This window comes from Neolamprologus brichardi, chromosome 19, assembly GCF_056152115.1.
Source record: "Neolamprologus brichardi isolate AB-2024 chromosome 19, ASM5615211v1, whole genome shotgun sequence".
In the NCBI taxonomy this organism is placed as follows: Eukaryota; Metazoa; Chordata; class Actinopteri; order Cichliformes; family Cichlidae; genus Neolamprologus; species Neolamprologus brichardi.
This window is the reverse complement of record NC_142122.1, coordinates 14,410,381-14,422,473: the sequence shown is the minus strand read 5'-3', so window position 1 is coordinate 14,422,473 and position 12,093 is coordinate 14,410,381. Positions and strand designations below refer to the sequence as shown.

The 12,093-nt window shown below is 36.7% G+C and overlaps 1 protein-coding gene across 1 annotated transcript in view; it reads left to right on the top strand.

Annotated features, from left to right (window-relative positions):
• Positions 1 to 11,871, top strand: part of LOC118454758 (uncharacterized protein C14orf132) — a 33,071-nt gene extending 21,200 nt beyond the window's left edge. Inside the window, exon 2 of the mRNA XM_035910964.2 lies at positions 9,352 to 11,871. Within this exon, the coding sequence (XP_035766857.1) occupies positions 9,352 to 9,588 (237 nt within the window). The 3' untranslated portion in view covers positions 9,589 to 11,871. The remainder of the gene's footprint in view (positions 1 to 9,351) is intronic.
• Positions 11,872 to 12,093: the final 222 nt, after the last annotated feature.

Sequence of the window (12,093 nt, the reverse complement as noted above, 5' to 3'; positions counted from 1 at the left end):
TGTATCACGAATAGAGCCTAAAGAGGTAGTCAGCACATTAATCATCTAAATAATAGAGCAGAAAAAAATAGATTTTCTAGACTGCCAGCCTCTGATCTGATCTCTTCAGTTCGTTAAGACTTGTTTTGGAGGATACAGAAGTGAAATCCTGAGTCATCTTTTAACTTTTCAGCTCCATTTTCCCTTATTCCTGGTGTTTTTTGGGTGCTGCTGACTGATGCCATTTTTAGCTTTAGGATTTCTCCTTGTTTTGTACCTGTGAGAACCTTGTGAGTAATGGATGAAGGTATAACAGACCTAGATAGGCACTAAACATACCTCGGCTTTAAGACACCCCTTGATATTTGATGTATAATCAGCCAATTCATCTCAGCGTCTCTGAATAATTGTCTTTCTTTCACTCTTTCTTGTTGCTATAAATCCTTATCTGTCTGCTCCTTGGTGTGATCTAGTTGGAATAAGAAATCAGTCTTTGTTTTGGTGCAATTTAATATTTTGTAAGCTGATGGATTTAGTTTAATCTCACATTATAAGTTTTCACACTACTGCTAATTACAAATGTGCGAGTAGCAGACACTGAGTAATTACCCCCAGATGTGAACATGCATTATTACAGATATTGTGTTTCAAATAAATGTGGCCTTTTTCTTTAGCAGTCCTACTTTTAATGCATTGTGAGTAGCAATGATGGGGGAAAAGAATATTCTATTAGGTATAAAGTTGAGGTCAGAGACAAAACCAGGAACGCTGATCATTTATAATATCTAAGAAGTATATTAAACTTTCTTCAGTCCTGCTGAATTTCCACTGACCTGACAGATTGATCGAGGCGTCAAGTGAGGATCACTTGGGCTACACTTGTTCTATTGAGTTATAAGATTTATTAAAAAATGCTGCTGGGCTGCTGAGACAGGGAAAATCAATGAAAGCAGAGGTGTAAATCTGACCAGTAGGAACCAAGGGGGTTTAACGCTACCATGCTGGTGAAGAAACCTTTTAAAAACCCTTAAGATTTATGGTATGACTACCTCAATCTGCTACAGTTTACTAAGGAATATGCTAAATTCAAAGTTTTTTCTTGGTGCCTACAGCCCTATAGAGAAGAGTGGTCAGAGTGGTAAATTTATTTACTTCCCTGATTAGTACTGTAAGTTGCATCTGTAGAGGGCTAATGTTACCAAAGCCCAAAGTCAATATAGTTCTGCAAAGCACGCCTCCAGAATCTGCAACTTTTTGTTGTCAGATAAGAAAACAAAAAATACGCTGAAATTGAAATGTAATGTAATACTCAATGTATTCAATGTAATACATTTTAATACTGCCCAAAGGTTTCTTTCTATGAGATCTGTGCTGGCTCTTTGCAGGCTATTTGTCTGCAATCTGGTGCTTTCATAAACTCACGAATCTCTTGATTGCTGACTTTAACAATGATACATCTGCCTGCTTGAGAGTGTTGTAACCAGGTCAGTGTAGATGTCGCAAAGCTGTTTTTACCATAGTAATAATTCTGTCATCCTACACTCTATATGTCTACTGTGGTCTTTCGGGGATTTGGAAGTGGCTGAGCTATCAGTGCTTTCCTTCTGCTAGAGAAAGTAAAAGATTGTTCATTTGGTAACTTCAAAAGTTTTCTTCAGATGTTATATCTGCTTCATTTGTCGTGAAACAACATGGAAAAATGCTCCAACTGGCCATGAAATTACTCATTAGTCAGTTGCCCAATTATATTTAGGCCTCTGAAAATGGGGTAATATGCACAAAATAACTTTAATTACTATAGTTAACATTTATGATTTGATTTCAAATCCACAGAGGTGGTGTACAGAGAGAAAATGACACAAATCTGGTTTGTTTCCAACAAAGTTTGGACCTACATAAAAAGAACTTCTCCATTTTTAGGGGTTCAGTAGATTTAAGCTATAAATCTGAAATACATCAACAAGAATGAGAGTCTACAGCTGTGTTATGAGCTCTGAGAGAGAGTATTTAGGCACAGCAGTGTTTCAGATAAACGCTAACATCAGCATGCCAATATGCTAACAATTACATTGCTAACAAGCTGATTTTTAGTAGGGCTGTGTCCAGAATCACTCAGTCTGCTGTGTCTATCCAACAAATGATGTACCTAACTATATATACATTTTGATGTTGTGCAGATATTGTTGCCTGTCATCATCACTGGTACTGTGGCATTCTGAGTGTAAAATTTGTTCTCTCAGTAGACTCTTTACTGCTGCCCATATTCATTGCTAATGAAAGCAGCAGGGTGGTGATGTGAGAAACCCGCCAGCCTTTTAGAGCAAGTCACATCTGTGCGCAGTTACATTTAGTATCTGTTGCTGGATGATCTCACTGTTCCACCTGTTTCACTTCTCTGAGAAGAGCACTGATTAGACAGGATTAGATTTAAGTGTAGTAATACATGTATTATGCTTATGTACAGTTTTAAGTCATCTCACCACAAAGGTGGTTTCACTGTAGCTTAATGATTAGACATGCTTTCAGCAACTATTTTGGGGTGTGGTTGATTGACATCTTAATGTCTTTGCACATGGGTGAACCAGCAATAAATAATTCTGAAGAAATAAATTTCACTTTCAATAAAAATCATATTTTAGCAAATAAAATAACTGTTTGAGATCACATCAGCTCAATGTCGAGCATCATGCTGACATTCTGACCCATAAATATTTAGTTATACTCCTTCAAATAAACAGTTTATTAAAAAATTATTATAGGAGCTCTGGGTTTTGGACATCAATTTTGGACATTGTAAAAATAAATAAATAAATAAATAAATAAAAACACCCTTCAGTAGAAAAAAAAAGATCTTTCTGCCTTTTGATGGTGTGTGATATTCTCCATGGACATGTTTAACTAAATCATGATTTCAAAGCAGAAGAGCGTTTGTCTTCAAGCAACAAAATAACTTAATTGTGAAAATGTTGAAACCAAAGCCAAGATGCCTGGAACGACTGAGAAAATCAACAACTTTGTGTTTTCATTGATTGTCAATTCTGAACGCAGCAGGGATCCACTTCTGTGCCTGTTTGTTCTCTAAAGTACTCCTTGGTTTTTTGTTTCTTTTTTCTTCAAGAGTGCAAGTATTGAGTGTGATTTCAGTCTAGCGTCACTACACCGGTCAACAGTTTTTCAGAAAAATTTCTGCTTCTGAGATAAAATGTGCTGCTTCTTATTGACTTTTATGTGATGAAAAAGAACTGGCTACATTTTAAAAGACTGTATAGTTTTTATGTACTTTTATTTTTTATTTATTTATTTTTAAATTTATTTACTTTATGGACCCATGTCCACTTTTTTAGATGCATTTTATTCATCATAAACTGTCTGTCCATATATATGGTAATTTTTCATCTTGTTTCATTAAATAAGAATAAAAATATAATAAAACAAATAAAAATTATAAAGAAGGACTGAATATAAAACATATTACTACTATTATTATTAAGTGTGGCAGGACTCACACAGATTCACAGCCCTGTACTGAATTTATTTAGAGCCCTCCCAGGCTTCGAGACTTCTGATTGGCCAACATTTCTAGACAGTTAGGATCATATCGCCACCTGTTGCTTTGGCATTCTCTTAACAGCATTTGACTTTGTTTGTTGCGTTTACATGTGGACGAAAAACTGCACGTGTGGATGGGATTTTTTTTTTTTTTTTCAAAACAAAATTGGAAAATCTCTGATTACAAAAATACCCGTGTACGTGTGGATGTAGCCACAGATTTGCTGCAAATTGTAAGGTCAAATTTAAGATCACAGGAGAGGTCAAAAGGTCAAATAGAAAAAAAAGGTGTATTTGGATTTCATAGTTGATGCAATTCCAAATCGTAAGAGCCCAATTTCAACAAAATTATATTAATTTTTAAAACTTTTTTTTACCAACATTTCAGCTATTTTGGCTAAAATTCAGGTATTAAATAATGTTTTAGTCATTTTTACTGAAATGTAAAGCATCGTGTTCAATTCAAGTGACTCAAAATTTGGGATAAATAAACATCAGTACAGAAGGGGCACTGTTGCTTCATTGCAAGAAGGTCCTGGGTACCCCAGCCTCCCCCACAGTTCAAAGACATGTTTTTTAATTAGTGCTTCTAAATTGTCTGTTAGCATGATTGGTTGCACTAATATTAGATTGACAAGCTGTCCAGGGTATATACTGCCCCCTGCTTTGTGACAGCTGGGAAAGGCTTCAGCCCCCTGTATTCCTGTATTGGATAAGTGGAAGTAAATGGTTGGATGAATGGAAAATTTGACTACATTTATTTCCACTTGACCAGTGGATTAATGCCGAGAACCACCTAGTTCTGTCTGATTTTGTTTTAATGGTCATGCGTGAGTGCTTTTGTGGTTAGGTATATGTGTTGGTTTCTCCAGTCTTCAGAGACATTTGTTTGGGCTTTTCTTATCTGGAATAAAAACCATTTCAGTTCAACACTTACTGGTTGTATATCTCCCAGGAGGCAATTACAGTCCATTCTATTTCACAATTACTGTGATCATCCATGTAGGAGGACACAGTTCTAGGAACAGCTGGGACGAATAAATCAAAGCTGTGAGAGCTGAGCAGGTGGAATTGTACATTTTCACTGTATCATCTGCTGTAGATTGTAGTTTTGCTGCATGGTGTGTTGCACAGGTGTAGCCATCACTCAAAGCCAAGAAGGTGTGAAATATGCAAGTCGGGCAATTTCTCCGCTGTTATTGGAGTGAAGTTGTGTCCCAACTTTTTACTGTTTTAGTTTGTGTGTGTGTTGATTTCATTTAATATAAAAACCCCAGATTCAATTGGTTAAAGATGAACAGTAAGTTGCGTTTTTACAGTTTTCTTTCTGAAATTTATTTTTTATATATGCTTGTTCATAGTTTTTGGTTTGTTATCCACACTCCTGTACTGATATATGTATATAAGTGCAAATGTGTGAGTATTTTTATCCTGAGGTGCCTGCAACAAACCCATTTGAGTGGCGTAAACTAATTCCATGCCACTCCAAGGATGGAAAGTTACACTTGAAAAATTTAGTGACTGCATGTCTTTTCCAAAACAAGGTTGTGTTGGCTTTGAATAATCCAGACCCCACTCTCAATAGCTTTAATTTTAACCACTTCATTTTCTCTCTTCTTCTATTCCATAGCTTCTGAATCCTAGCCCTTCGTGTTCAAATAAAGGATAAACATCTGCACAAAATTACACAAAATACTACACTATCATATGTATTATCTGCACAGCTGGTCCTTTGAATTGAAGGAAAGAAGCTATTTGCACTTTTCGATAGCTACTGGAAATTGGGAAAGCGTGTAAATGTATCCAGGAGGCACAGATGTCAGGCAAATGTATTTGTTTAGCTGACTCAAGGAAGTGAATCATCAGAAAGTCAAGTTCACTACTCCATGAATTTGATACATGCATGTATGAAAATGTAGCCATATGACATTATATTTTGTGGTCTCTCATTTTCAGACCTCGTATTTGGCATTTTTGAAAACAGACATTATCACAGAGGGGGGAAACAGAGAGTATGATTCTGGTAGGATAGCCGTAAAGTATGCCATAAGTCATAACCTTAACAGGAATCTGTTTACTGAGGTCATAAATCAAGTCAATTTCTAATAGACTTCTGTAAAATCAGGCTTGTTTTTTCGCATCATTTTTGCAAAAAGTAATGCATTATGTTACTTGTTTATTCCCAGGAGAAAGTAATTTGTTACACTACTTGTTATATTACTTTTGCCTTGCTCTACAACATCGGCCTGGGGTGCAATGTCACATAACTACCAATTAAAACCTAAACCTTAGGCTGTAGTCTTGCACACCAACATAAATCTCTATCCAAATGAGGAGACAAAGTATTTTTTTTACTGTTCCATAGTGGGAAACCAGGGCAAAGAGTGCTTCATTGATTAGACTTTAAGGTAGAATGAAAATGAAAATAATATTCATAAGTGTGCATGGTAAAAAAATACAAGTTAGATTTTTTCATGTATCCAACCATCATGCAGATAACTGCCAAACTTTTGAAATGCAAGTAATAATAGATTAAAAAAAACAAACTATCTGTAAAGTGATTATTGAATTTAGTAATGTTTTATAGCATTGCACCAAAAAAAAATGCAATGTGATATCAGCTGTGGTAGAAAGTAATATTACAAATTCCAAGTTTAAGGCATTTCCAAATCAACTTCATTTCTTAGACTAGGAGGACCAGGAGGTCTTTTTTTTTTTAAAGCAACCATAACAAGTAGGTTGGAAAATCTTAACAGACAAATCTGATTACTTGCAAATAACAAACAGACAATCTCTCCTAATGATTGCATTTTACTCCATCAATGCTGAGTAAGGCCTTTAGTGGAAGAAGTTAGCTTTCCTAGTCCACTGCTTTTGTCAGCTACAAAAAAGTACTGTGCATAAAACAATTGATTTAATAAACACATGACCATTTACGATGGGATGATATCAACCACAATGCTATGAACATACCCATCCTGTGGCTGATTTTATACAGTCATAATTGTATCAAGACAACGTCTTGTACCACAAGGCCTTCAAGAGTATAGAGAAAATATTACAGTAATTATACAAGTAATAGCTTTTTTGAAAATCATCCTTTTTTTTTTACTCTGTGTTTACTTTGTAGTTGAAACACAAATATCCACAAGTTACAAAACAACCAGAGATATTAGACTCTTTTCACCTTTCCCAGTGGGATACTCTTGAGTGCTGAGGTCATTTGTAAGGTTTCAATTTGGTATCAAGCTGGTCTGAAAGTGGCTGAATGTGGTTATTGAAGCCATTTAGCCTCTTGTTCACTGTTATGTTGAGGAGATGAATGTTTCCAAATGTCAGGAAACTTTAGTCAGTACTAGAGCTTTATCCTAGCAGTAATTCTTAGGGGACAGCCTCCATTTCCTGCCTAAATGTTCAAACGCTATGGGATGCATGTGACCTTGAAGGTTCTAATTTCCAGTGATCCATTAGTTTTTAACTGCTTGATGCTCTACTCTCATATGAATGAGCCACAGAGTAATTGTGGACTTGAAGTAGTTATAGAAGCAGTCCCACTTATCATCTGAACAAGAGGGCCAAACCAAGGGGATCAAATATTTATATTAAGACGTATTACTGAACTAGTATTTCACACACTTCCATTATCCACTTCACTTTATTAGTATGAATACCCACTGATCCAGACAGCTTGCTACTGTGGACAATGAGTTACCAATAAATAAAACATAAAGGTAAAGAATGCAGACAGGGTGGCACACATCAGTTATTGTCTGATTGAACTCTGAAAGCTCTGAAAGCAGGATAAGATTACAATTAAGGTAGTGTCTAGATATTAGAGTGAAATAATCAAATCAGTCACTTTTTGAGGAGAAAGGTTGGAGTTGGCTTATAAAGGTACAAGGTGAGCAAACAAACCTGTGGGACAGTATTTAAAAGACAATTCACACAGATCACTGTGCATGCAAATGTTATTACTGTCAGTTGTGTTGCAATTGTAGGTTCGTTTTAGAGACATGGTTATGTCTATAGTATGACATTTTTAGGTGCGGCCTTGTGTAGTGTGGCTCCCATTGATTCTGATTACATGTTGTTCGTGCGAACTTTTAATATAAAAAGAAACGTTAAAATGGAAAAGGTTGATTTGAGATGCCACAGTGGGATGAGTCAGCACTTACAGTGACAGAATGGAGGGCAGAAAACACAGGTTGCTGGACCTCATGCATGCCTGTCTACCACCATCATGCTCATGTGAACAGCAGGCGCTTTACAGGATGTGTCATGTCATTATTCACCACCAGGGGCCAATGAATGGAGAGCGGCAGAATGCTTTCTAAACAGTGTTTTCCCTTATGCGAGGGAAAGACCAGAAGTGTGTGTGCGTGTGTGTGTGTTAACGTCTTTGTGCATTAGCCCGTGTTCGGGAGAGAGAGAGAGTGAAGGTAAGCAAATGAGCAAGAGAGAACGTCTGTGTAAGCGAGCACTCAACATGCCTCCGAGGTATTTTTAGAATGTTTTTTTGTTTTGTTTTTTTGCTCTTTTCCCCCAACATCCTCTGCAGAGTTAGTTCTCCAGTCAGACAATATAATGGTCTGTCATGCATTTCTCAATCATGCACGTTGCTATGGCCAGAGCGTTAACATTTATAAGACTCGGACTCCTAAGCAATGAGTCATTTTCAGTTGTCATGCTTGAAATCTAATTTTCATATTTATCAAGCATACACACATGCTGTGTTTTAAAAACTTATCCAGCAGTATCTGAAACAAGGACACTCCATGCCTGTTTAGGAAACTTTTAACCAATTACCTTACAATCTGGCACGCTGGGTTTGGAGGGAAAGGGCATATTTGTCTTGGAGGTTTGATGTGCTGCACTCATAGTAAAGTGGGGATTTGTGTTTTGTCTATGTCAGATTATATTCTTTCATCAAAGACAAAGTCACTTAAAAACATTAATATTCAGTTGAATTAGATGAGAGACTACAGGCCATGCTGGGAGCTCGGTAATAAATTAAATACAATTTTAACTTTCTGTAAAAGGTCTGAAGCGATAATGTCAGTGCAGTTAATACGAACTCTTTGGAAGAGGAGGCCCTAACGTGACATTTGTCTACCATCATTTTTCAGACAGATTTTGTGCAACTGCTAAAGGGAGACAGGGATAATTCATGGTCAATTCTGATTGGCTAATTTTCCTTCTAAAACATGTTTTCTTTTAGTCATGTCGAAAGTTGTGAGGTTAGTGTGTTGGTGAATTTTTAATGACAGATTTTCAGGAACGTTAACAATAAAAATAATAATGATTGTTATGAAATCAATAATTTTCACACTGATTCCTATTGGTGAATTTATACCAAAATATTGTGTTTTACAGTAGAAACACAGGCAAAATATAACAGTACAGACCTCTCAAAATAACTTTATTATTCAAAGCCAGTAATTGCACCTTTACATCAACATTTTTAGTTTTATTCCAATTTATATTTACATTTTCACAAAAGGTTTTGTCCATACCTTGATATACTAAAAACAACAGTTTATTCCTAAAAGCAAAAAAGGTGATTGTTTATGTTGTCAAATAAACAACCAAAATCCGTCTGAAAAACTTCTTTTTAAATGGTTTATGAATTTGTGACCTTTTTTATTCAGTTTCTATTTGGGAGTTTAGATTTACATAGTAATTACCTATTTACCTACTTCATTTCTGCATGAAATGTAAGAATACACCTACAATCTTGTAATGTGAAAATAATTTTCTCTGCATCTTCCTTGAGTGCAAAACTTATTTTGTACTCTCTCCTCACTTTCCCTTCTCCCTTCCTAGATCCCTGTAATGACAGGAGCCTTCATGGACTCCTCGCCCAATGATGACTACAGCGGCGAGCACTCGCTCTTTAACTCCTCGGCCAGCGTCCATGCCGCTGCCTCAGCCGCCTCGGTACAAGGCCAGCAGGATGAGCCGCAGTCCATGTCCAGTGATGCCATCTGGCTCTGGATTGCCATCATCGCCACTATTGGAAACATTGTGGTGGTGGGCGTTGTCTATGCCTGCACTTTCTGATGAACACATGCTGACAAAGACAACCCGCACACTCACACATCCTGCTTTTTCTCAGTCTCCGGAACCCCGAAGGAAGCTTTGTAGACAATCTCTCGCTCTCTGTGTCTCTCGCTGTCGTTCTTTTTATCCCTCACACTTTTTGGCAGGGAAGGGGAGGGACGGACCTGAGGGTGTAAAAGTAGCGATACTTGACAGTGACATATACACTGCTATACTTCTTCGTTGAGGGGAAAGACTGAAATTTGGCAGCATTTATCAACAACAAGCACTTTTGAATGCTACAGCTTGAGAACTTGAGAATAAGGTTATGTGCACAGCAACTCTTTAGTTAAAAACAGAAAGAAATCTTTGCTCTCAACCATTAATCAAAAGGATTTTTTTTAAGCTTACGTTTGTTTTTGTGTTTCTCCTCATACGACACTCACTTATTATGTAGGAGGGAGGATGGAGATTAAATGGGGCTTAAGATTCAGGTTGAACTGGGCCATCTGAAACAACCACCAGATAGTTGCTAAGCAATTTACGACATAGCAGCTTAATTATGCCACTGAACAGAGACGGTGCTTGTTAAAATATTTAGAAAGTTTTAAAATATCTGCAAGATAAGCAGCACTGAGATTCTCCTATATGCTGATGAAACGGAACATATGGTTATAATGATCATTAGTGTATTTGGTGTCTTTCTAAGGTGAAAGAGAACAGGAAACTGCGTTCATTAAAGACACTTAAATTGACTGTTACAGCAGTGGCATGTCAATTACACAAAAGTAATTTTTCTAGACATTACCCCATGGAAGTGCAAGTGCAGATGTCCAGCAGAGTCAGATCAAAACCAGCCAGTTCCCCAGTACACTCTCACAAGAGCTTGATGTATAGCACCTCTGAGAATAGAGGAGCTAACTGACCTGTGAATTCACAGCGAGTGAGTGGGCATGATTTGTCTGCTTTTTGCATGCTCTATCCTGATAACTCTCCTTACCCAAAATAAACCGGGTATTTCCATTTGTGAGAATGCATCTGAACCTGACCATCTCATATTATGCTTTATGTGTGAGAAAGGCATCTGGTTAGTGCGCTGACCAGATTCTAATAATAGTGAGTTAGGAGTAATGACTTGTTGTCGTCATGCCCTTAATGTCAAATTCCTTCAGTAAAAGTGGCTATTAGAAAATCTAATCATATTGTCAAAGTCTGCTTAGATAGGACTAGATAGATGTGAACAAAATGTAATTAGAAGCACAAATCAAATTAAACATACACAGCTTTTTTTCCCCTGCTCAACTTTTTCCGTAGTTGCTTTTTCACCTATAAGTTATGTATTTCATCACCCAGCAGCAGAAGGTGGAAGTTTCTGATATTACAGTTGTACTGTAAAAACAGTAAATGTATGTATCCCGAAATGATGTAACACTAAGCAGAACTGTGGTAAACCTTGTTATAAATATGTCCAGCTATGTATGAAATCTCATATATAGTTTATAATTTTCACTACTGGAGGTCATTTGTTCTGTGTTAGTGTGGATGGTAGTGCCAGCTTTTCAGTGGCAAGTAGTTCTTGTCCTAAAGGGGTTACAGTAACTTTACCTTAAGACCCAAAGATACAAATTGGTTTTCACATGAAACATACCATACAATGCACTGCACTTACACTGAAAATGTAGCTAGTAGGCTTTGATCTGCTAATTGATGTTTGTGCTTTGGTTAAATGTCCCTTATAAGCTGCAATGGAAAATTATACAAATATGGGCCTACTGAAGTCGGCAAGTTGTTTTATCTGTCAACTGTTCTATTTTTTTAGTATGATAAACTGACTGTTTTCCATAAGCCTTGATTATACTCCTTTGTGGATATAAACACAGACAGCTGGAGACAGTACAGCCGAATAGTCATTCTTGTTATACTTATCTGAAGTTTGCCGCCTGGGGCGCGTGCGTACTTGGTGTATTGTAATGTAAAGTCTCCAAATTAGTCTGTGTGGGTCACAAAACATGGCAGGCATGTGGATAGCCACATGAATCCTCAACCTCACTGTCTGCTGAAAAATTTGACATAATTTGGACCCAAGTGGACCCACATCGAAAGTATAATCAAGGCCTTAGAGGGTTGATAGCTCTTTGCTCATACAAGTAAGTCATGTTTTCCTGGGATGTAGACATTACTAGTATATAATCCAGTCTTGTAAACACCATAACTGTTCAAATGTTCATACACTAGAAAGAAAAAACTGGCTTACTGTATGTATTGTACTATGTAAAGTAAAATTTAGACACTCAATTACTATAAGAGGACTTTTCAAGGCTGTTATTTTTAATAAAGTGTTGATGTAGAAATATTTAGAAATGTTGTAAACCACATACACAATGCTCCTTTTGTAAAGACATATGCTACTATTAAAATTTATGTACTAATTACAAAATTGGCTTTCTGTATTGACTTAAGAAGCACACACTTACATTTACTGAAATGTCACAAAGATGGATTAAAATGCAAAATATGTGGCTTTGT